This window comes from Corvus brachyrhynchos, unplaced genomic scaffold, assembly GCF_000691975.1.
Source record: "Corvus brachyrhynchos isolate BGI_N302 unplaced genomic scaffold, ASM69197v1 scaffold142, whole genome shotgun sequence".
NCBI classification, from domain to species: Eukaryota; Metazoa; Chordata; class Aves; order Passeriformes; family Corvidae; genus Corvus; species Corvus brachyrhynchos.
In genome coordinates, this window is record NW_008237226.1 from 3569482 (window position 1) to 3595631 (window position 26150).

The 26150-nt window shown below is 35.2% G+C and overlaps 1 protein-coding gene across 1 annotated transcript in view; it reads left to right on the forward strand.

The window, feature by feature from the left end:
- The window catches only part of AKAP9 (A-kinase anchoring protein 9), an 80712-nt gene that overhangs the window by 41334 nt on the left and 13228 nt on the right, over nt 1–26150 (forward strand). The window contains 19 exon segments of the mRNA XM_017729279.1: nt 723–934; nt 5242–5404; nt 8191–8403; nt 9609–9647; nt 10833–11065; nt 11702–11821; nt 14870–15046; nt 15156–15260; nt 15652–15804; nt 16066–16245; nt 18644–18789; nt 18791–19700; nt 20717–20857; nt 21241–21726; nt 22158–22221; nt 22937–23055; nt 23836–24027; nt 24882–25070; nt 25706–25850. Of these exon segments, the coding sequence (XP_017584768.1) occupies nt 723–934; nt 5242–5404; nt 8191–8403; nt 9609–9647; nt 10833–11065; nt 11702–11821; nt 14870–15046; nt 15156–15260; nt 15652–15804; nt 16066–16245; nt 18644–18789; nt 18791–19700; nt 20717–20857; nt 21241–21726; nt 22158–22221; nt 22937–23055; nt 23836–24027; nt 24882–25070; nt 25706–25850 (3987 nt within the window).

Genomic DNA, 26150 nt, shown 5'->3' on the forward strand with positions numbered 1-26150 from the left:
GACTTTTCAGAAAGAATGGATAATGTCCTTAAATGGAATCAGACCTCAAGAAGATTGAGAAGCGGGCAAGTGCCAGCTGGCCCAGCAGCAGGGAGAGTTGCAGTGCTGCTGCACTGTATTTGATTTGTTCAGCTACCCATCTTAGTATATTTTCAGTTCACTAATAACCATGCTGAATATTGTTGTTCTGTATTCTGGTCTGTTTGTCCTAAGAATTGCATGCATGCCTTTCCTTTTACTCACTTGAGTTTGATTCACTGACTTGAACAGTTTTGTGTTAATGCACAGTAACGTAATTGGGTGTTGGTGAAACAGGGACTGACAGTCTGTTTCTGGTTTTGTTTGGGGTTTTTTAACTGATTTGTATTTTAAAGACAATCTTGCAAGTATTACTGCAAGTTATTCTAAGTACTAAGGGTTACTGGTCATAAGAAAGGTTTGAAGATGAGTGTCAGAGCCCCTAAGCATACTGAAAGTATGTTTAAAATATTGTCTGTTAATATCTCCTTTTCTCTTGCACTTCTGCTTCTTTTTAATTAATACATTGTTTATCTTGTTTGTGTGAGTTTTAGTATGCAATATTTCCCTTTCTGTTTTTGTGACTATGATGAATATTTTAATCATTTTCTGATTTGTCTTTCTTACTGTAACTCAGTTGTACAGTTTTTCATGTTTGCAATTGCTAAGAGTCTGTGTGAAATGGTAACTATTTTTTTTCCCAGAGTCCTGTTCCTCATATCATGGTATTAGTATGGGAGATGATGATATTAACGTGTGGTCAGGAGCAGCAGGTGAAGGACTGCTGAGCCAACATCTTGCAGAAAGTGGAATGGAAATAGATCCTGAAAATGAAGAGCTCATTCTGAATATTAGCTCTCGACTGCAGGCAGCTGTTGAGAAGCTTCTGGAAGCTATCAATGAAACTTCAAATCAGGTGGGGTTATTTAATAGAGAAGCATTTTACATTTTGTGTCTCAGTTGGGCTTTATTTTTCTTGTGATTGTGTTTTCATAAGCCTAAAACCCATAGGGCTCATTTTGACAGGTGAGACAATGCTTCAGGTGCCTCCCCCCCAAAAAAGACTGCTCCAACATGACTTTACTGATGAATTTAGTTTCCTATTAGAAATCTACTTTCGTCTGTAGAGGAAGCCTGAATTTGGGCATTCTTATCAATCTAGGGCAGTCATGGCTCATACGGATCACCTGCATTCTGCTACAATCCAGAGATGAGACAGGAGGTGTCAGAGCACATAGAGCTGGCCCTTGTGAAGAGGGAGGAATAAGGGGAACTGTGCCTAGTTCTCTTGACAAACATTTTAGTCGATTGACTGGCCAAAAAGGTGGAGCTCTCCTGCTGTCTCTTCCAACTATGGTTTAAACCTAGCCAGCTAAGCACATATCCAACTTGCTATCAGAAAAGGAGTCTGTGCTCTAGCATTTATGTGAGGTATGGGATTCAGGAATAGTATCCAAAAAAGGGGCAGTTTGCTATCAGGGTACTTTGTGTTGGTGGGATGCTGGTTGCTGCCTGGAGTACTTCCTTGTTAACTGGAATGGGAACTATATACCTAGCTCAGTTCAAATCACACTGTGTTTATCATGTGCTTTACTTTTAGACTGTGTACCTCTCAATTCAAAGGTATCAAAGTATTTTCCTTCATAGCTTTGTAGCTGAGACTTTGCCAATACCAGCAACAGAGTTATGTCTCAAATACATAGACACTTTTTTTTTCATTAATATCGTTTATGCAAAGATGGATTTATCTCTGGTGATCATATATGTTTGGCTTTTTTTTTCTTAGGTTAATAAAAAATTCATCTGTTTACACATTTTCACACAGTGTAAATATTGACATCTCTCTGGCTGTTCTGTAGAGAAACTTTGCAAGCATTCAGGCTTGTTTCCTTTGCAGTGTCTGGTGTGTGCTTACTGGATTATATACACTTCTTGTATATACCACGGATATATAGGTGACTTGAAAATAATTTTTAAATATTCAGAAACTGAATATTTTATTTTTTCCTAGTCTGCAAAATTTTATAATCTAAAACTGGTTACATACAGAAAAGATTTTAACCTTTCCTCTGATCAGTTGTGTTGTGCATAGAGGCATGTACCCATTTTTTCAAATAGACTTAAAAGAGTAAGAGAAACCTGGCAAAATCTTCAAAGTAACTGTATGAGACCTGTCTGAACACACACTTTCAGGCCCAAAGTGCAGTTTGAAACTTAAGGCAAGGCATACAGTGGGTGTATTAACTCAAATTCCACCTGCTGGTGTTATGTATAGGTTAATAAAAACTGGGCCACACCCCTGAACTCTTTCAGTTGGGAGATACTAGAAGGAAGCCTTTAAGCTAGCAGAGTTTGAGAAAGCTCTTCCTGTTGAACTAACTCCAGAAACAAGGATGAATGCAAATAATGACATACCTGTATTTTTCTTTCATTTGCCGTAGTGGAGTTGGAAAATTTTTAGTTTCAGTTTTGTTAGCTTGCTTGTCTGCTGCAGCGATCCTGTGTGGGTAGAAGAAAATTGTGCTTCCTTGCCTTGGAAATTATTTGCCAGTTGCTGTTGGGAGATGTCTGTTGCTTTTTCACGTGAAACTTCTCTAAGAAGGATTTTTTAGGAGTGACCATACGAAGTTTTCCTGTACCTCTGTTTGGGATTAATCCACCCCTGAATTACTCAGCTTGAAAAGTGATCTGAGGCTTCCTACTGATTCAGAGTAGGTTTGTCACCGACTGTGCTGGTATGTGTTAAATGCACGTGTTCTGTTACAAATTCCTGTCAGAAATTTCTAAAGCCAGCCCAGCTAGTGCAAAATACCCACGGGACGGTTGAGAAGACAGCAAGAGCAATATTTTCTGGAATGGATTCTTACCGCACCTACTGGGCATCTAATCTGTTCAGTGGTTTGTGCACTGAAGGCCAAGAAGAAGATACATATGAGGTTGAATCTCGTGTGCCTTTACCATATCCTTTTCCTTTCACCGAACATTTGGATGAGAATAATTCTGTAGTTGTAAATACTTCAATTTTTCACTTCAGCCACAAAAAAAACGGGCACATTTTAAAAGTTGTCTCTAAAATCTCCTTGCCTACACCTCCCTATTCAGTAAGTATACAAGTTTTTAAAAGAAATTAAGCTTAAATAGAAAAGAATGCAATGAAAAATGATATAAAATTGTCTCTACTGTTAAAATTATTATGTACTGCTGATAGGCCCTTTTCCTAGTCACTTTTCAGTGGGCACTGAAAAAGCCTCAGTTATACAATTGATCATTTCTAACACAAGAAATTTAACAATGACAGAAATATGTTAAATTCCAGATATTTGAGATCTCCTTTTAAAGCACTTCAGTGTTACTTACTCCATTTCATTTTTCTCACTGAGAATAATTCACACTGGGGGAGAGACTGCAGTCAAAGTTGCTCCTTTTTAGCTTTGGTGCACTAACTAGTAACAGTAACTAGCATAAGCTGGAAAATTGCTTCCAGTGATCCCGTGGAGAAACTGTTGATCTTAAAAAATCATGTTTGTGTTTGTACTTCTTTTTTGTTTTGCCCTGTGATATTTTTAACAATACTTCGAGTTGTTATTACTGAAAAAAGCTGGAGAGTAATTTTTATTCTGAGTTTTAACTGGAATATTTCATGCATTTCAGGAAGCCACTTTTACGGTTGTCTCTGTACAGTGAATCTATCATATGTTTCCCTTTTATCTGAGATAGGTCTTTCATTAAACACTTGAAAATACAAGGCTACAGTCAGGGTGCTCAGTGATTTTTAAAAATATCTCAAATCAGTGTAGATAGTTGCAGTATTTAGACCTTTCTTTAACCCCTGGCAGAATAAATAAATAACATGAACATGTTAGTGATGTCTATCTAAAAAGGAATGCTGTAGAAAAGAAATTGAGTATTTAAATTCAGTCTATAAAAGAGAATGTATTGATTATTCAGACCTTCTTTTCAAAGTGGATAATTTTGTGTGCACTATTCTATTTAATGTTCCTTAACCCATTTTTCTGAGCTTTTAAAGCAAACTCCTCATATTCACGATCTTAGTGGGACTTCGTGTGAAAGCTTTTTTTTTTTTTTTGAGAGATGGAATATTTTATAGAAACTGTAGGTGTTGTTCTCTTTCAAATATCTGCCAATAACCAGAATATTAAAAAGTAAAAAAAAAACAACCAAGAAACCAAAGGAGCAGAAGATGTGTTATTTCATTTTCTGACATTGCTCTTATTCAAAATAAATTGTCTTATTTTGAATACAAGCCACACAAAGAACTCATGCAGAGTTCAGCTCTAACAATTTGTGTTTGTGTCCCTCAGAGAGGTGGCTGTAGACTATAAATGTTAATAGTTGAGAGGTAAAGATTTTAGTAATTGATTTCAGTTTGATGTTATCTTAAATGGACATTTTGTGTAATCAAAACTTCTAAAAATGTTTTGTCTTTATGCACTATTTTACTTTTATAATTCTAATTTATTTAGTTTTGAATTTATCATTTTGGGTATGTCTAAACTGTAAATATGCAGTTCTATGTGACATGGTTTTCCAGTACTCCAGGATACTGGCACAGTGAGACTGTACTGCATCTGTATTAAACATTAACATGTTAAATATTAACCCACCAGAGAAGGGGAGAAGAATTTTAAAAATCCTTAGTAATTCTGGTAGGTTGACACTGTTGGAAGAAGCACTGCTTTACTCCCTTGTTGGTTAAAATGTGCAATACTATGAAAATTCACATTTTCCTGGTGTTCTCATCTATCTTTATGTTAAGGAGAAAAAGAGGAGAAGCACTACTTGAGTCAATTCATAATAAGGCTTCTGCCAGTTTTATACAATGTTTTTAAGCCATTGTAAGTGTATGGTGGGTGGTAACTTACCCGTATTTAGTGCAAAACGTTGTCTAAACAAAGGTGAATCTAGTGTAAGCTCATAAATCAGGAATTACCGGAACAAAGACACGGATTTAGCCAGGTGGCTCATGGAGTTCACTATGCTGACAAAGACTGTTTGCTTAGACTTTTGTAAGTCAGTCTTCATCTTGAACTCTGCAAATGAGTGTTCAATAAAGATTTTATCAAATGTTATCAAATATCAAATATCAAATGTCTAGTGAAGTTATGTGAGACTTCCCATCACTCTGTGAAGCAACTGTTAATTAAATAGGAATGATAGAATAGGTGTTTATCTAATTTCTGTAATTTTTTTTTCCTGTGATAGCTTGAACATGCTAAAATTACTCAGACAGAACTCATGCGAGAGTCCTTCAAGAAGCAACAAGAGGCCACAGAATTTATCAGGTATCAGGAAGAGCTACAAGAACGTCTTAATGAGGAAACCAAAGCCAGAGAGCAGTTGGCTTTGGAACTTAGTAAAGCTGAAGGTGAGTAGCTTTTTTTACAAGTTGTTGGACTTTGCATCTACTTACTTATTAATTGGTAAAGAAATTGTAAATTTTATCCATTTCTTTGCAAGTTTTAGAATGTTATCAGCCTTCTGGATAGTTATGGACATGATGACCTCTGGAGGTCCCTACCAACATCAACCACACTGTAATTCTGTTTTCCAGTTTTGACAATATTAAAAATAATGACAGTATTAAAAATAATAGGTTGTATGTGTGCTTGGATCCTCAAAATTAATTTATTCCATTATAACATGTTTGTTTGTGCAGGCAAGCTTAAATGTTAACAACTTAAAATCATAAACAGTTGAGGCTGGAAGGCACCTCTGGAGATCAACTATTCCAGCCCCTTGCTCAAAGCAAGATCAGGTAGAGCAGCTTGCCTAAGGCTGTGTTCAGTCAAGTTTTGAATGTCCACCGTCTCTCTGAGTGGCCATTCCAGTGTTTGACCACTGGAGCACGTTCCAGTGTTCTACCAGTGTCAATGAGGGGAAAGGAAAAACACCCCAAACTTATTTTCACATGTTGAAGTGCAGTTTCCCATATTTCAGTTTGTGCCTGCTGCCTCATGACCTTGACACAGAGCCTTTACTCTGAATGTGATGATATGGTGGTGATATGTTTCAGTTTGTGCTGTTTGAAGTGATCTTTTAAAAAGTGTATTTTCAACTGCATTAAGGAAGCGATTAAAAATTGTTGGGTCTTACAAATCTAATAATCTATTCTGATATCAGGAAAATATGTTCAAATCTGACAGACACTGTTTGTTCTCTTGTTTTGATAGCTCAATGTTTTGTAGCCACCCAACATGTCTATCATTGTCTGTGATTAGCATCTGGAAAAGATGCAAAAAACACCTGCTCTGTAGGTAGGATCTCTGTAGTAGTAAGCAGAAAGGTATTTTTGATAGTCTTGAAGCTCAGCAGACTTCTCTGTTGCAAAGTGGGAGCATAGAGTGAAGTTTGATAGCCAAATGTTACTCCTGGAGAATGCTACCCTGCCAGGCTCCCACTTCTTTTTACACAGACAGATAATCCATCATGATTTCACATGCTATTAATAGCTGGGACACACATAAGCTGAAAAGCAGTGCAGGTTTCTAAGCCATGTATGTGTCTAAAATGTGGTGTGAGGGACACTTGGTCGCCTGTCAATTCATACAGCATAGATGTTGTGTATCAGCAGCAGCAGTACTGGCTACAACATTTCAGTAGCTTTAGCAAAACCAGAAAGGATGAAAATTTATTTCAGAAGGAATAGATTCAAATCTAAAATAGGCATTACTACTTTTTTTTTTTCCCCAAGATTAAATTAAGAGTGAAAAAAATTGTTTGGAACACATCTAAACATGTAAAAATATGAAGAACTCTTCCACAAGATATAAATGACCTAAGAATTTATATTCTGACACGGATAGACTTAGAAAAACTTTTAGTATTGAAGAATCTCAGAATGTAGGCAGCTGCTTTTTTTGGAGGGTAGTATTTTGTCTTGATAGAAATTTTATTCACAAATCTTCAATAATACAGTAAAAATGCCTAATATATTAGGACGGAATGGCTGTATTGATTTGGTTCATGAACAGTTCTAGAATATAAGAGACAGAATTAGATGTTAGTTTTAGCCTTTGATAAATATATTGCACAGTTGTAAGTTAGGTGCATTTGAAATTAATGCACTTCTAAATGACTGGCACCTTTTTTTGTTGATGTTGGTATAATGAAACAAAGATGTCATAGAAGGCTTTTGATTTCATTTCTGCCCATTGAAGTGAGTTGTGAGCACACTCTGACAAAGAAGTCTACATTCTTTTATTAAATTTCTTAGGTAGGTATGCAGAACAATGTCTTAGTTCATTATACATCTGATGGTACTCTGTCTTCTCTTGAGATAAAATTTGTCGTTTGTGATCATTTCTTTCTTATCACAAAAACTGCTGTAGCTGAGACATTTTCAAACCTCTTGTGTTTTAGTGGTGTCAGATACAACTTATCTGATATGATAGAAAAGCTAATGCAAATTTGTTCACTGAACTCTGAAAATTTTCATTACATCTCAAAAAAAAGTTGGCAGAAGTAAATACCACGATGTATGATTTTAACAGACTTCATTGTTCATAACTTTTTTGTGGGAATGTGCATTCCATTTAACCTGGGAATGCCCTCTCAACTTCAAATCTGTTAAGTACTCATTGTGAACAGTATCTGATATGGTGGGAATAACCACTGGAGTTTGTACTGTCTCAAGGTTTTGAAATGTTATAAATGATGTTACTCGTTCAGTATTTTCTGTTTCAATATCCAGTCCTATATGTCTGTGTTCTCTGTGAATTCAAATATGGAAAAAAAGATAGGTCTACATTGTTAACAAATGGAAATATCTTTAGCTTTTCTACATTCTCAAGATAGGGTAAAATCCATTTTAATACTGATTCAGGACTAGATATGTAGTGATTTATACTGAATTTATTTAAATTTCTTATTTCTCCTGTGTTTATTACATATGTATTTTTCCTTGGCTTTGGAGTTCCTGTTTGCTCCAGAGGTTTTGTGCGGAGTAAAAATTAAGAGCTGTATTTGGTGTTCTGCTGTCTTTGCTGTAATTTGTTTATCATGAAAGGATAGCAAGGACAGGAGTAAAAATTGTCAAGTGTTGAGCAAACAACATACATGTGCATGCATGTCAGAATACAGGTAGTGACTTCAACAAGAAAAAAATTGGTTTTGATTGTCTATTAAATCTGCCTCCAAACTGGTGTTTTACAGGCCTCATTGATGGTTATGCAGATGAGAAAACGTTTCTGGAAAAACAACTCCAGGAAAAAATAGATGTAATTGACCATCTTGAGCAAGAGCTGCTGTGTACAGGTAACAAATTGCAGGAGTTAGAGGCTGAACAGCAGCAGGTGCAGGAAGAAAAGGAATTACTCTCCAGACAGAAGGACGCCATGAGAGCAGAGGCGGGGCCAGTAGAGCAGCGTATGTATTCATCACGATCTTTCTATGAGATTTTCTTACACTTCCAAATAAAATAATAACTAGTCTTGGCAAAGGCTTCTCCCCATTGCCTGTGTGATCATTAATAAAAATGTGATAGGGCCAAATGTGGTATTTTCACACCTGTTGCCTAATGTTGGCATGATAACTTTTCTTGATTTTTAAACAAGAAATGACTGAATTTTTACAAGTGTTGAGAAATTACAGTTGTTCTTTAAGCCAGAGAAAGCTTTATCTCCGAAGGTCTTCTTTTATTTAGATTATCACTGGAGATGGAATAGCAACAATGGATATAAATTCTGTCTAAATACTTTCCAAACAGAAAGATGGACTAGGAAGCATACCCACCAGCAAGTGATTGCACTACGTGTGATGGCTGTATTTATTGTAGGCAAGGAAGATAAACTTTTCTAATAAATTCCTCTTTCAGGGAAGCATAGCACAGAAGTTGCATGATAAAGAGAGGCTTTTACCTACCAGTAATGAAAGCTTTCAGTCCTGATGGTGAAAATTTCAGATATATACCGTGTCAATGTAATCTAACTAACTGCTTACTCAAAAAAAGCATTTACCCTCATGAAGTAAATATGTCTTTTAATTCTTCCTTAAACTAATAACTGAAATTAATGTTTCATGTTTGAGAGGGGAAGAAAATTAGAGCACTAGTATTTTAAGAAGTACTGATCTTTCAAGGATTGCAGTGCTTACATTGTAAATAGCAGGATGAAGTTACTATTTTATTTAATTTCCAGAAGTTTATTCCAGTTTATAATGTTGCTATTTTTATGGATTGCACATCTTGTGTATTTGCCATTTCCTGCAGTTTTCTGTAACAACAAAATTGTAAGAACAACCTGCTGCTTCCTACTCGGTAGTAAAGAAGATCCTTGTCTGTGATTCCACTTTAGTTATTTTTGGTATGGTTTAGGCTTCTAAATATTTTTAAGTTATTTTCATGTATAAGAGCTGTAAGGATAAACAATTCTATAAGTATGTGTAGGCACTTATATCATGCATACCAGAATAACTTGTCACATTCCCTAAGTTATCTCAACAACTTTGTCATTAAGTGCCACATCTATCTTTGGCTTCATTTTCTCTTACATTGTTGCACCACAAGAAAACTGTAGCTGGCATGTGAATTACTTTGCTTCTTTTTTTTGTTTTCTCTCTCTCTATTCTCCTAGGCCTAGTAGATGCTGCAATCGATGCAGCTTCCCAAGCAGGTGTGTTTGTATGTTGCATGGCCAATCTGTAACTGGGTGGAAGACTTACACGTACTGACATTGTTAATCAGGATTATTGGGCTTTTGGCTTACTGACGTTACTTGTATTTCTTACTGGCCTGCAGCTTTGATGTTGTATTTCATACTCAGTTCAACGTTTTGCTAACAACATTTCTTTTGATTTCTAAACATAAACAAATTCATCAATAACCATCATCTTATTCACCTATGAATTGCAGTTACTTAGATGGTATTGGAGAGATATTTTTGTAGTCTTTTATCGCTTTTTATTTCCAAATACAGCTAAGTCATTCACTGTGATAATTAAAGTTTTTATTATATTGATACATAGTGGTTACCTAGAAATGAGAATTGGTTAAATATGCTGTAAGATGATGGTGCCTGAAGGATCTTTCTTCTCTAGTGAAAGTAAATTTTATTGTTTCTGTTAAAATATCAATCCTGTTTTTAAGATTCTCCAAAAGTAAGTGCACTTAGCTGTTTGGGTTTTACCTCAAGGGGTTCGTACGTTTAGTTAATAGGTACTTCAGTGGGCTGTGGCTTAAGAGTCTTGGAGTGGTTTGGGGCTTTCCTATATATGTGCTTGCTGGCTTTTTTGTGATGACTCAAAATTGGGCATTCATGCAGTCACTGATTTTGCAAGCTCCAGTTGCAGGTCAGTAATTTTCCTTTCTGTCTGCCCAGCAGTCTCTCAGTATTTCCCCTGAATTATTTGTATGTATCACATTAAATAATGAAATCTGGGAGTGGATTGATTTTACTGGCAATGGGGATGAGAAGAGGGTTGGGTTTTCTGTGCATCATTGTTAACTCCTGTGCTGACTCTAGCTGTGGTTTCACCCCATGCATTTCCTTTTCTTTTCAATTGTACAATGGCCTCTTAATTGATATGAAACTTAAACGGGGAAGTGATCTGATACAACTTCAGTAACAGTCCTTTGAAGACTAACTAAAGGATAGTAATTTTAATATGAATTTCCTTCAGTCATTATCCTGATAATTTCTCAGAAGAAAATATATTTTCAAAGAAAGAAAAATAGTAAAAACCCAAGCCGGTTCACATCCTTCTGTAGATTACAGCATGGATGCCTTGGGGAGTGATTTTGCTTTATAACATTGCTTACTATTCATACCTAAAAGTAGTGATGCTTTTATTATACTCAGAATTACTGGAGGAAACAGAAAAGCTAATGAAGGAAAAAATTGAAGTACAACGTCAAGCTGAAAAAGAGTATGATGACCTTCAGAAGCAAGTTAAAGTCTTGGAAATAGACTTGGAAGAGCAAGTCAATCGTTTCATAGAGCTAGAACAAGAGAAAAATGCAGAACTAATGGACTTAAGGCAGCAAAACCAGGCCTTGGAGAAACAACTTGAGAAAACAAGAAAATTTCTAGATGTAAGTATGGTAAAAGGCAGATTTTATGAAGGTGGGTTGGTAGCACTGGTGCTGAGGTTTGATTCAAGGGGAAATGCTAATTATTTGCAGATTTTGAGCAAACATAGGCAGGTGGTAGCAAATATAGGCAGTGCTGTAGGTTCTAGCCCAAGAATTTAATAACATTTTAAAAGTTGAAAACTAATTGGAGGTGCTTACTTAGGACAGCTCTGTATTTCAAGCAATTTATAATTATTTTTTTCTGATTGCTCTTCATCAGTATTAACACAGAGTTCATTTCTATTTTGAATTTCTGTTTATTCTACGTTTATCAAAGACAAACATTAGGAATGAAATCATTAAATATTTGCTTACTGTCATTTGTGTAGTATATCTGGAACAGAAGAAACAAACTTGTCATTTTTGTGAAATATTACTTGATGTGTCTCTGCTATGCTAATTTTTTTATTAAAAAATATGAGATTTATTGCCCCAAATGATAAAGATGTTAATGGTAGCTGCAATAGGTTCTGCTGCCTTAAAAATACTCACATACTGTTACCAGGCTCACATTAATGCAAGTAAGAAGTAATAAGATACTTAACTTGGATTGGGTTTAAATAAAATGGTGTATCCACATAATTTCCTAACTTTCAGGAGCAAGCAATTGACCGAGAGCATGAGAGAGATGTATTCCAGCAAGAGATACAGAAGCTGGAGCAACAGCTTAAGGTTCCACAAAGGAGTCAGCCTGTCAATGAACATCAAACCAGAGAGGTAACACATTTTATTACTTATATTCAATGAACATAAATGGCAAGTTGACAGCTGTTAAGTTATTATAGTGAAGCTATTTTATGGTGTACCTACTCTGCATCCATTTGCAAACCAGGAAAGTAAATCCCCTGAGACTGAAGGTGTTGTAGGAAAGTGGTGAACTGTGTTTTGGGGATTTTTTTAGGCTGTTTAGTTTTAGTAGCAGACGTACAGAAACTTCTTAACTTTCAATAAGGCTCTCTCCTATAACTTAACTTAGAAAATCCGCTGTTCTCAAAAGTTTGTGGAAGCATTCAAGACTGTTTTAACAATTTTACATGTTCTTATGTAGTTTTTTGACATCCTGTTTATAGCACAGGTACACCACTGAGGGAATTGAGTTGCTGAGGTGTAACACCTGAGATGTTGCAGCACTCTCTGTGTACACCTGAACCTCCCAGTGAATGTCTGCTGGCACTGGAACAAATGTAGTGACTCTAGAACAGCAGCTCAGGGGACTCACAGAAAACTGTTAGACTCAGGAAAATCAAGAAGTGGCAGCAGTGTAAATGCTTTTATAATGTAAATGCTATTATAGTGCTTTTGCAGATTTTGTTTGATGAACTGTTAGTCAATTAAATAACATTTTATTTTTTGTGGGTTTTCTTGTGTGCTGCTTTTTGATCAAGGTTGATACTTTTGCATTATTTTCTTGCTTGATTTTCAGTATTAAAATGCCCTCTATTAGGTTAGACTGTTGTTTTCAAATCAAAGGTCTTACTGGAGTAGTTCAGTTGCTGTTAATTCAGTTCTTAAATATTAGCAGTATTTAGTATTCTGTATTATATAAAACAGCGGAAGGTGTCCCTGCCTGTGGCAGGTGTGTTGGAACTAGGTGATCTTTAAGGTCCCTTCCAACCCAAAGCATTCTATGATTCTAGGATATAGTTTAGGACCACAGACAGTAATAGGATGTAACTGCTATATGCGAGATGTGGGTGTCAAAGTACTTAATAATTTAGAATTTCCAGGTTTAGAACTGTGTTTCATTGGGTTTCTAAATATATTTTAGTGCAAAGGTTTGTGAAAGATGACGTTCAGTTAGTACTATGGGATATGGTTGTCATCAGCCTCTGTGAACAATGAATTGTCTGGAATTAGCTGTGTACGTGTTAAACAAAACATATACAGAAATTCTGCATCTATCTCCTTCTGTTGCCAAGAGTGTGCACATTCCTCTCCTGCTTACGCATTACACAGATGGAGGTGGCTCCAGCACAATTAATTTTCCTGAATCCAGGATGTTCATTTTGGGTTCATTTTGTGACGTGTTTGTTTATTATTTGTGTCATGGATAGCATATGAATTCCCGATTAAAATTCTCACATTGAAAAAAAATTCTCCCAAGAAAAGTTCAAATTTGATAGCACAATAAAAATTGTCCTATTTGCTCAGAATCTATATGTAAAAATCACCCTGATTTATATGTACATATACACATATGTGTATACTCTTAAATTGGCAGATACGCTACAATGGAAATTTAAAGCATGCTGTGAAATGAAAGACAGCTTTAACTGTGATTAAAATTTTGAGATTTATGTTTGATATTTTTACATTAGAATTTTTTAGTAAGTGGAAAGACAGCAAGATAATGTCTGCAAGCACCACAGATGTAGCAGCTGATTTACATATGGGTGATGTTAAATGTGATATGCTAGAAGTTATAGACAGGATTTTCAATAATGTATTACGTTTACATTTATCTTATCAAGTGTGGCACATATAGTATATTTTGATGTCACAGTGTTCCTTGAAATACTTTGTAAATATGCATATTTTCATTATTTATCATGCTTTTGAGAGCGCTGTTCTATTTTTTGTAGTTGCACATTTTTTAAAATCCTCTTCTGCTTTGAGGGAATGCCATAAGCATTTTCAGTTGATAATTTGTTTCTTACTGTTGTTTCAGCTTTGTCAACTTATTCCGGGGAGGGTCTTCGTAGAGTCTGCTCTAGACTTGATTTTTATTTTTCCATTTCTCTCTCAGGACTTTTCTGAGGTCACTTCAGACTGTGATGTTACTCATGGATGGATAACGTCAATAATACCATCCAGTCAGCTTTATGTTCTGGTCCTCTTCTCTCCTATCTCTTGAAATGCTTTGAGTCTTCTACCTTTTGGCTACATCGTAACTTCCTAATTGTAAATACTGAAATCAGTTTCTGGAGTGGGACAAATATTACTTTCACTGTCTCTTGCTCAATTACTCAGGTCTTAACTCTGTACATCATACTATGGATTTGTTATGCGTCTTTCTTATCTTTAATTTCAATTAATAATTTCTGAAATGTAGCTAGAAATTGATAGATATTACTATGTCTGCTACTTCAGTTAATCTTTTAATATGTTATTGCTGAGATACATACATCTGACCTGCTGAGATTCAGAATGTTTTATTTGGATGTTTTGTCCCCCATAGAAAGTGAAATTACTACATCCGTGACATCTGTTTGGTCCCATTTAAGGAACACAGCAAGAAAACAAAGCTTCCTGTCTTTTGTCATTTAAGTATAGCTATTCTCTTCAATGTTAAAGACCCAGTGAGTTTTAGGATATTTCTGTATGTCACAAATCAGCTCCTTCTTTTGAATAATTTTGTCACAGATTTTTAGAGCTATGATTTTCCTCAGAGGCAAATAGCATCTTGACCATAGGGTCAAGACATTCCATCCACAGACGTTAAAGGCATCATTTTAGTGTGCTGCATAGGGATGCTGTGCTGCTTGCTTTTGACTGACTACAGAGTATGAAGGCTTCAGAAGGACAAGATCAGTTCTAGAGAGCAGGCAATGCAGCACAGAACATACCACTTCTTAAATAATGCTGTTGGTATTTGCTGATGTCGTACCACAGTATCCTGACATTCTGCTTCACCTAAAGAGTAGGAGTTTTCTTATGGGAGAAAAAGAGGAATATTTTCTCCCCGTCCAAAATGCATGGTGTTGCCGTTGCTAGTGGACCCTTGCAGTGTAATACAATATAATAATCTTGCCATATTGTCACCAGGTTGAACAGTTAACAAATCATCTCAAAGAGAAAACAGACAAATGCAGTGAGCTTTTGCTCTCCAAGGAGCAACTTCAGAGAGATGTACAAGAACGAAATGAAGAAATTGAGAAGCTAGAATGCAGGATAAGAGAACTGGAACAAGCCTTAATCATCAGTGCTGACCACTTGCAAAAGGTATTGCTTGGTCGAAATTTATCAAGGGTTTGCTCCTTTCGTATTTTCTTGAGACCAAAATAGTGTATTTTTTTAATCTGATAACTGTTAATATTATTCCTATGTAAAGGTGGAGGAAAGGAAACAGTTTGGCACCATCATAGTAAAGGGAGAGTTACCTCTTGAAGTACAACTGCAAGCTGAACGAGAAGCTGTGGACAGAAAAGAAAAGGAGGTAAAATTCCTGTGAAAAGTTCCATCTTTCCATTTACATGTTGTTTTGTCAGTTTTTGCTTTTTGTTGAGTTTAGTGAACTATACAGATGAAATTTTTTACAGTTAGAGAGACAGCAGTCCAAATCCCTTTGAAATTCTCCTGTGATCCATGATAGCTGTTGTTCTGTGTTAATATTTATGAATAAAAACTTTGTGATGATTTCAACTGATTTTTTTAGTGGTGTTTAAAATTCCATTCAGTTTAAGGACTCAGAATGTCACCAAGTACACATTATTTTGTTTGTGCTTAGCAAACCAATTTACTGTGGACATTGTACTTGAAATTTATAACATTTAATTTTTGGTATGGCTGCCTACTCCTTTTCCTTCTCCTTTTGTTTGGAAACATAGGTCACGAACCTTGAGGAACAATTGGAGCAGTTTCGTGAGGAGCTAGAAAATAAAAATGAAGAAGTTCAGCAACTGCACATGCAGCTAGAAATTCAGCAAAAGGAGTCCACTACACACTTGCAGGAACTTGAACAAGAGAACAAATTATTTAAGGTAACTGTGTAACAGAGAAGCCTAAAGATTTATTCTCCTTCCTCTGCAGAAATAAGTTCTTTGAAAATGCCAAGACATCAAATTCTTTCTCTTTCTCAAGCATTCCACTGTTCAATTTGCCAGAATATTTAAAATTTCATATGATTACTTGTCATTCCATGAAACTTGTTTTTTTTAATTCCTACACTTGAAATACTCATACAAGAATATGCAGAAAATGTTATGTACAACTGTAACGTGTTTTTGGGGTTTTTTTGGCAGGATGAAATGGAAATACTAGGACTAGCTATCCAGAAATCTGAAGATGCCACCATAAAAGACCATCATTTAGTGGCTGGGAGGCTCGCTCACATCATGCAAGAAAAGGATCAGGAAATATATCATCTTCATGAACAAATAGCAAAACTGCAACAGCAACTTGAAGTCACAACTGACAACAAGGTACACACTTCTGAAATCCTTTTCAGAGTCCTACTTTGTGCTGCTAACTCTTTGAAGGAAAAAAACACTCTGTCCCCCACCAGTTGCATTATCTTCTATTGCTGCCTTGATTCAAAAATGCAGATGCTTCAGTTTCAAGGAATGCTTTAAACCTAATCTCTTTTTCTTTTTTAGTCTTGTTTATGACAGATGCTTTTTGCTTGCTTTTCTTTTTAATTATTTTGCCTTATTTCTGCTTGAGTTTTTGTTTTAAATTCTTCTTCATTCCTTATTTTTCTGATATGTCTGAATATTTAGTAGTATGTAGGTAGCTGAATTCAATCTCAACATTCATTTTAGCATCTTCCCTCACATGACTTCATTTAGTGTTACGCTCCAGTGACACCTGCTGGGTAATGTTGGATTTTAATGCATTTTTAGCAGTTGAACAGAGCTCCGTGAGCTTGTGTGAATGCTTTGTCCTCATACCAGTGTTGGAAACGTCTTTTATCCAGTTTCAAGCATGGAGGTGCAAAAAAAATGGTGTGTTTTATTAGCAATAGAGAGGAAGACAGAAAGAAGCAGATTTATCTTTTATTTACTGAGCCTTAGCACCTGTAGCTTTCTCTTATTTTTCAATTATGTGGTTTTTTGATTATCAGCTTCATCTTCTTTTGGCTTACTCTGATTTTATACAGATAAAACACATTGATTTTTTCAGTGGCTGAATTTTGCATCTGACTATTTTAAATGTCATTTATTAGTCATAAGCTTTAACTCAAAAGCAAGTTAAGAACGGGATTTCTGTTATCCCTTGGTAGCTGACAGAACATTTAGGCTAACATTCTACTAGGACATATTGAATCCACTAAAATAGGGCTCTGACTGAGCTGGATAATTTCCCTGAGTCTTTATGTGCAAAACTCAGTTATACTGAAACAATGACAAAACTTAGAATTGGATTTAGAAAACTGGATTTAGGAAATACTATACTTCAAGAATCCAGAACAGTTCTGCTCTATACAATGACCCCAGTAATAGAGTTACAGTTCTTGCCTTGAGAAAAACACCTAGGATTCAGTTAAAATTTGTTTTAATAATTGTTTCTTCTCTTGTTACATAAAGCTTAATTTTCTTAATTTCATCCTCTGACTTGGTTTTATTTTCCAGGACATTAAATAATTACTCTGCTTGATTATGAGAGCATTATTAAATATTAATAGATTATTCTTAGGTTAATCCTTTTTCTAAGTCCCCTAGACATCTTCATCCCACAAAGTGCTTTTCTTTTAATTACTGTATTTGCGTTCTGTGGGCCTTTATTCCAATTTGAAGAACAGAATTTGAAGAACAGAAACCTCTATGCTGAGTTGATACCGATCACCAGGACCACTGTGCTTTCTTCTGCCTGTGGCAGCAGGGTTGCAACTGTATGATCTTTAAGGTCCTTTCTAACCCAAGCCATTTTATGATGTTATGACTTGTTCAGATTTTATTTAGTGTTTTTGAGCTTCCTCTAGTTTTTGTGGATTTTTAAAATTAAGTTCTTGGTTGGCAAACCAGCCGTTCTAATTTATATGGCCACATTTATTTTTGTACATAGGCTTAATACAAAGTCATCTTATTATTCTATTTAACTAGCTAAGCATAGTGAAGTATTAAGTGATAAAGGAAAAAACATGGCTATTTGAGTAATGAATTTAGTCATCTTTCACCTTTTCTGCATGTTTTCTTCATATTTTAAATGACTCTATTAGAGTTCTTATCTATTTTAGATATCTTAACTGATTTTATTTTATGTATTTCCAAATATTTTTGACATATTTTCTTCTGCCTTCCACATTTCCACTGTAGAAGCACTGTTCACTTCAGATCTCCAAATATTCACTTAAAAAAAATCCATTTTGTTTCTTTGACTTACTACTTATTATCTGGTCTGTCTTTATTTTATTTTTGTAAAGGGAAATTTTTTTGTCATTCTTCTACACTCAAGTGAAATTTGCTCCCGCTGCAATTTAAAAAGGGTTTTAATGAATTTTTTTAAACTTATTCTATTGTAATCTGATAACTTCTTTTTATTCCTTTTGCTAAGAATTTTATTTATTAAACTTAGATTTTTTCAACACCAGTCATTCCATTTTTTGTTTCTACTCATTTATTAGAAGCCACCATGTTACAAATGCTTTCCACTTCATCTGATGCTTTAATACCTATTTTTCATTTCTTTAAGGTCACAGGCTACTTTGTCAGTCCTGTTTGAAGATGTCTCAATTCTCATAAAGCTTTAGAAGAGACATCACATTAAGAAATTCTCTGAGAACTTTCTTTTACAAGATCTTTCAGTGTTTAATTAAACTGTTTCTGGGAAGTCCAGACCAAAAATTATCTGGGTGTTTCTGTTTGGGTTTTTTTTCCCCAGATTATTGAAGAGCAAAACGAGCATATACGGGAGCTTGAAGCCCAGGTAGAATGTCTGAAAAGCGATCAAGAACGTGTGAAGAAAAAGAATGATGAGGAAGTAGAGCAGTTGAATGATGTAATTTATAAAAGTACCAGCAGACATTGCTGGTTTTCAAGAAGATGCTGACAGTCTGAAACACATACTTGAAGCAGTTCTGGCAGAAAAGGAAGCTTTGGAAAAGCAAGTAGAAAACATAAATGCAGAGGCATCTCAAACAAAGAATGAGCTTGAGGAAACTAAGTTAAAAATGAGCCAGTTAAAGCAAGAAATAAGTATGTTAAAAAAAGAGCATGAAAGAATAACAGAGAAGTATAAGTGTGCAGTAGTCCAAGGTGATAAGTCAAAACCAGAAGACAGGAGCAATGGAAAAACTGAACAAATGGAAGGAGGCTTATGTCAGGAGATAGAGTTGCTAGATCAGTCCCAACTTAGGACTTCAGATGAGAGTGCAAGAGTCACCATTAGCAAGATGGAGATACAACTGCAGGAACTTCAGGCATGCATTAAAGAAAAAGATTCAGATCTGTGCCAGTCCTACAATGAAATAAAAGACATGAAAGAGCAAAGCAAAGCTGAAAGAGAAGCACTTAAAAAGAGGATATTAGAACTGGAGAAGACACTAATGGAGAAGGTTGCTGCTGCTCTTGTGAGTCAGGTTCAGCTAAATGCAGTTCAAGAGCAGAGAAAATTCATGCAGGAAATTCAGGAAGCTCCAAAATGTGTGGATGAAGCAAGCAAGAATACCCAAACAGAGGGTTTGAGTGATAGAACTGAAAATGAGACAGAATCAAAATTATCACTCTTAACACAGAGGCTTAGTGAGATGGAAGACCAACTGGCAATGGTAAATCGTAGCTTGGAGCTAGAAAAAGAAAATGTAAAAGTTGCGCAAAAGGAAGCTACAGTGAAAGAAGAGAGGTTCTTAGAACTTCAGCAATTGCTAGAAGAGGTTCAAGAAAAACATAAAGGAGAGATTCAGAAATATATTAAACAAGAAGAAATGCAGACATACCAGGTAATTAGATGCCACTTCCTTTTGGCTTGTTTTTACTAAAACCTGTTATTTTATGTAAAGTATAATGAATGAAATGGTTCTTAATGAGAATAACTATAGGAATATTCTGCTGTGTGTAGCACTTCAGTTTCTATATTATCCTTACAGTCACAAAGAAGAGAAGGATGCTATTTTAGGGGAACCCCGCGATCAGTTTCCATTTTGCATTAAAAACGCCTTACCTTTTCACGCATGTAAGGTGGTTTTGAATTTTGGACATATAATTTCTTATTCTTAATTTGACTTGACATAGAATAGAATGAAGTACACTTCTACATGGTGTGGAGGCAGAGAGATAAAAATTAAAATCATGAAAGCTGTCTAAGAGAGTATTCAGAATGATAAGGGAAGCGATACCAATTTGTCTATACAGGTTTTTTTGGGATGGAGGTTGTTTATTTATATATGTTTTGATCTTGGTTTATGTTTTTTTTGTTTTCCCATCTCAGTTCCAAAGATATTTCACCTTAAGTAGTTTTTCCAGATTTGTCCAGATTTCCATGCACTAGTGGTTTATTGCCTCTCAACTTAGAACCATCAGTCAAAATTTACTATATTTGATAGTCCAAAAATGGGCTTGATATCTCTCAATGTGAGAGTTTCAGCAATCATGGAACCCAGTACTGGGCAAGAAAAGGTTCTAAGATCCTTGATCCAAATACAAATTTAGTGAATGTCATAAATGTCTTGTAAGTTAGATAATATTATCAGACCTCATTTCCTACTCTCTGTTTACCTTCCTCCCTGTGGTTTCTGTGTGATGTACCCAATTTATGGTTGCAGTTCTCTCTACAGTAAACTGTAGGATAGTCTTTTCTCCCATGGTCTTAGTCTTATTTTTTTGAGGCTGTGTTAACCCAAATAACATACATTTGTTTTTCCCTTTGCTCTTTTCACTTTGTATGTTTCTGTGAAAGTGATCACTGCTGTTAAAAATTGATTCTTTACCATTTTCCATGTTTTGTGTTGCCATATAGGTAGAAGCAAAGATCATGGAAAGTCAAAAAGAAAATGTGCTTATTAATGAACTTGAACAAGTGAAAGAAGAGGCAGCTGCTGCTAAGGAAGAGCTGAGCAGTTACAGAGAAAAGGCAGAAAAACTTCAGCAAGAACTAGCAGTAAGAACCAGAGTGTTCCTTATTGTATTTAAATCAAATAATTATACAGGACTTACTGTTCAAATATGCATGCTATAGGTTGGGGGGTTTTAATCATTTACTGAGAATGCTACCAAGAAAAACAGCCACTCACTGCCTGCTGGGAGTGGAACAGAGCTGATGCTGTAGATCAAATATATTCACTCATTGCCACAGTACTTAGTTTTACTGCAGTGCAGCAGTGGATCTAGAGCTGTATTTCTTAGGAGATAATATTTGCCACCATGTGTCTTAACTGCTTTAAAATAGAACTAAATTGAGCTGTAATGGTTCAGAGGGTTGCTTGGATTTTAGGTGTTTTAAGTGTTTGGAAGGATTGCACTTGAGGTTCTCCATATTTACAGGTAAAAGAGGCAAGTCTGATACATCTTCAGGAAGACCTGTGCAAGGTCAAAGAGAACCTGGTTCAAGCAGAAGAGAGGCTTGCAAGTTACCTGAGAAAGGACAAAGAAATGGTGAAAACTGAAAGCAAGAGGGATGCAGAAATATCCTGTGATCTGTCAACCAGTGAGTCTACTCTAACTGGAAACAACTCCTCACTGCAAACAGACAATACTGTGGAAATCTCACCAGTCCTTGTTAAAAATGCAGGAATCCAAATTGATTTGCAAAATGGATGTTCTTCAGAAGAGATTGCAGAGATTGTAAGAGAATTTACTGAAAAAATCGACCAAATGCAGGAACTCCACGCGGCTGAAATCATGGACATGGAGACAAGGCATATCTCTGAGTCTGAAGCATTAAAGAGAGAGAAGTTTGTTGCAGTACAAGTATTGACTGAAGAATGTAATACTTTAAAGGAAGTCGTAGAAACTCTACAAGCCAAAGAAGTATGTATCTTATTTTTTAATTACTGAAATACTTTGGTTTAAACTTTTGCTCTTGGTACAGAAATTCCCATTTAAAATCTGTTAAGTGTGAACCACCACACGCTCAGTAAAAAACTTTTAAATGTTCTAGTGTTTCCATGGCCCTGGGAGAGATTGTGAACCTGTTTCTCAGCATTTAAGTTCGCAGGTTTGCTCAACTATCAAGTGCTTCCTTGTGCTTCTGCCTTGGACCTGTCCTGTTCTGTGAAATGGGGACAAGTGTAGGTCACCCTGTGGAATGCCATCTCTCTCATATTCAGTTTTATTACTTTGATTGCAGGGGAAATGGAACAAAGAGGTTCACATTGTTTCCTGCTCCTTCAAAGTCACTCCCTTATTGAGAGTGGTGAAGGGCTGTTTAAAGATTTGATTGTTTTCTTTTCTAAATACAGAGAATCCCAGTTTCTGGATTAGCACGTTCTCCACCATATCAAGCTAGAGATGGAGGTTCTAGTGGTAAGAAATTTGTTTTTACAGATTTCAAAGAGCATTACAAATTAAGCCTGCTTTTTTCAATATTAAGTTTACCATTAAAGAGTTTGTCTTCTAAGAAATCCAAACAGCAACTGCCCACATTGAAGCAGAAGCCTGTTGGCACTAACAAATGTTCTGGACATGACATGTCTATTAATTTGGTACAAAAGGAAAATGTCTGGAGCAGAGATGGGTTTTAGTTGGGGCATCAGATGCTAATTTTTCTTCTTCCCATTGGAGTTTCTATATCCATCTTAGCTATTACATTATCTCTTCAGTGTAGCTTCATGATCTCCTGATAGTGTTTAAAGCTACAGCTCCCTAGCAGTGGGAGATGATGACAGATATTGACTTATCCAAGTGCAATAAAAAATATTACAGTGATCCTTTTCATAGGCAAGGCGAAGCATGTTAAGAGTGGGTCATTTGGCAGAAATGTTTATGCAAATAGTTGTTTCTCTTGTAAAACTAGGATTTTTAAATTTGGTTGTGGTTTTATTTTTTAGTTTTGTTTTGCTGTTAACTTCTTTGAAATTGAAAAAGAAAAATATAAAACAGGTAGTCTCCAGCTTAGAATGAACCTTTAGTGACATGCAACTACCTGTTAAAACAACAGATAAAAAATACTTTTTTGATGCCTGTTCTTCAAAGCTTCACAGTAATCCAGCTTTCATGTTTTTTTCTCCTTTTATTTTAGACTCCAGTTCAGACTGGAGTTCAGGAATGTATCTTGCTCAGACCCAGGGGTCTGACACGATAGCTGAAGGAATAGATGAAGGTGAAACTTCAACAGATTTACTTCCAAAAAAAATTAAGGTAAAATAGACACAATCTTTTTTTTTATGGAACAAGAGTGATACTACTGAAAGTTGAGATTAGCTTCTTCTTGATCATTGATAACAGAGCCATTTAGATAAGTTCTAGTGTTGACTATTTTAATACATTTTAAAATACTTCTGAACAATGATGTGCATTTTTGCATTTTAAATTAGGCTAAATAGGAATTTTATATCTGTAGGCTTGTTCTCAGTTATGATTATGAGAAATAAAACTACTGTTACAATTTATTGCAATTTTGTTGTATTAACGATAATGTCATGATCATATATTACATAATTTTATAGATTCTATTTTTATACTATATTATGAAAGCAAATGTGTTTATTATAAACAGTAAGGGTATCATGCTTTAATTACATTAAAAAAAAAGTATTTAGTGACAAAGCCCTAGCTTCATAGTAATTTCAAACAGTGAATGGTAAAGCTCACCTGGAAGCTTCCCAGGACTTTTGTTTTTAAAATGTCAGTTTCCATTAGTAGCTGTTTTAAGAATTAAAAATTGATTTGACCAATATACACTGGAAAATTTTATTTGAAACTGAGAAAAAATACAGCTGTTTAATAAGTTTCTGTCTGATAGATATAAAGGACTGGGTGACACTTCTGTCCTTGATACAAGGAAGCGTAGTTTCCTTATGCTGACCAAATTAGAAGTACCAGTTTTCCAATACATATGAAATGAGATTGCAATTATTTTTGTTATTATTATATCTTGTTACTACTGGCATTAATGATTTCTTTTTGGTTTTATCGTAGGGTTTGCTGAGAGCAGTCCATCATGAAGGCATACAGGTGCTGTCTCTCACTGAATTTCCATATGGTGAAAGAGATCTGTCACCTCATGAGCAAGAGCCAGAATCTTGGTTAGAAGAAAGAAAAGCTTTCCTAAGCACCATCTCATCTTTGAAAGACCTAATTGCAAAAATGCAAGTTCACAGAGAAGCCGAGGTATAAATAATACCATAAGATTCTATCTGAATAAAAAATTATTTATTATAACCTTCAAAGACACATTCGCTGTTCAGGTTTAAATGCCTAAATATTCTGTTACAAGGCAACATATTTTAAAAATGTGCCATAAAACTGCATATTGCACTTTATGGTAGTAGTCTATCTTAAATTACAGCTGGTATTTGTTCTTCTGTTCATTGATAACTTTTGACTGTATAGATCCACCTTTTAAGAAGAATTCTATTTTGAAAGCGTGTTCCAGTAGCAGTTGAAGTAGAATATTTAATGCTGTTGTTTATTGGCATATTAATCAGTAATCTGTTAAAACTTTTGCTTGTTAAATTATCCCCGTTAGACTCTTGGATATATGTAGGTAGTTTCTATTAGTTCAGCATTTCCTTTACCATGCAAAGTGGGCAGATGACCTTCATGTCATTTAAATTAAATCTTTTTCATATATAATATCACAGAATCACAGAATGAACTAGGTTGGAAAAAACCTTGGAGATCATTAAGTCCAACACAGCCCTGTGAGAGCCTAGGAAGAGATGCAATGTACTAAAAATTAAAATAATAGTGTAATATAGTAACGTAAATAGTAACTACACAGGGCTAAGTTTTCAGTTACAAAAAGCTAAATTGCCTCCATCTAAAACAAAGCTAAAAGTTTAGCATTTGTGAATGCTGAAAAATTCATAATGTGTACAGTAAGTGCATCCATTTGGATGGATGAAATTTACACAATTATTCAGAAAAGCTTAACTAGTCCACTGAAAGCACACACTTTACATTGAGTTATAACAATGTAATCTTTCCGTTTGGCACTTTAAATTATTGTTGTACCACTGCAGATTTATGCAAGTACTGAATCTCCTGAAGGTGTCTCAGACTGGCGAGGAGAACTTCTGCATGCCATTCAACAGCTTTTTGTGAGGGAACAAAATGTTCTTCTTGCTGCATTTCAAACTGAACTTGCAGAAACAGGCACAAGAGATGAAGTGATGTTGATGAATCAGTTAGAGCACAGACTACAGGAGCAGGTAATATAAACCATACTGTAGTCGAAGTGTTTGTCTACATTAGATTTTAATTTAAAATGTATAAATCCATTAAAATATGTGTATTAATAGTAGTTTTGACAGTCTAAGGATGAAAAAGTCAGACTTGCAGAAAGAAGTGGTGTCTTTAAAAGAAAAGTGATATGGCATGGGAAAGAAACTTTTGGGTGCACAAGTTATAGAACGTATACAGCCTTCAGAGATCAATTTGAATTAAACACAGTTGTCCTGAGCGATTTCATTAAGTTAATTAGAATGATGTTACACTGTCTAAGAGAAAAGATAGCTTGTTTATATAAAATAAGTTGCAAGAAGAGAAAGTGATAAGGCTGCTATGGGACAGAGAGAATGTCAGTTTTCTCCTCTGGAACATGGAAGGATTAGTGAGAAAAATTGCAATTTGCCAGAAAAGTGATAGCTCTTTTCAGTCTGTAATTTTGATGCCTAGTAGAGAAATAAAAAATTAACAAGTAGTTCTTTCAAATATAATACTGACTTAATTGAAAATGTTTTGAATATATATGCACTATGAATGTATAAATAAATATTATATCAACACCACAGATATTTTCATAAAATCTGGAGTTTTACTTTTAAAATATTTCTAATGCTAATAGGCTACTAACCAGAGAGCAGCAATGGACTGTCTTCAGAATGCAGACAGAAGAAGTTTGCTGATGGAGATTCAAGTATTACATGCTCAGATGAACAGTAAGAAAAGTAACCCAAACAGAGAACAAGAGATTGATTCAAAAAGCCAAGGTGACTTCTGTGGTAATATATGTCAGTTTCCAAATGCTTTCAAGGCAGTGCTCATAACGTTGTAAGTGACAAAAATGGTGACTTTTCTTGCTCTCCAATTTTGATATGCGTGTTCTGAACATGCATACTTTTTATCTTCTTCAATCTTCTTTGATTACTTTTGCAAAAATTAAGGTATAATCTGTGTTCTTGTGACTTGTATCAAACTGAAAGTGATACAAAGTTATGTCCAATTGCTATAAAAATCGAGCTTGAATTTTGAGGCTATTTTCCATGTATATGCTTCACTATTTAGGTTCA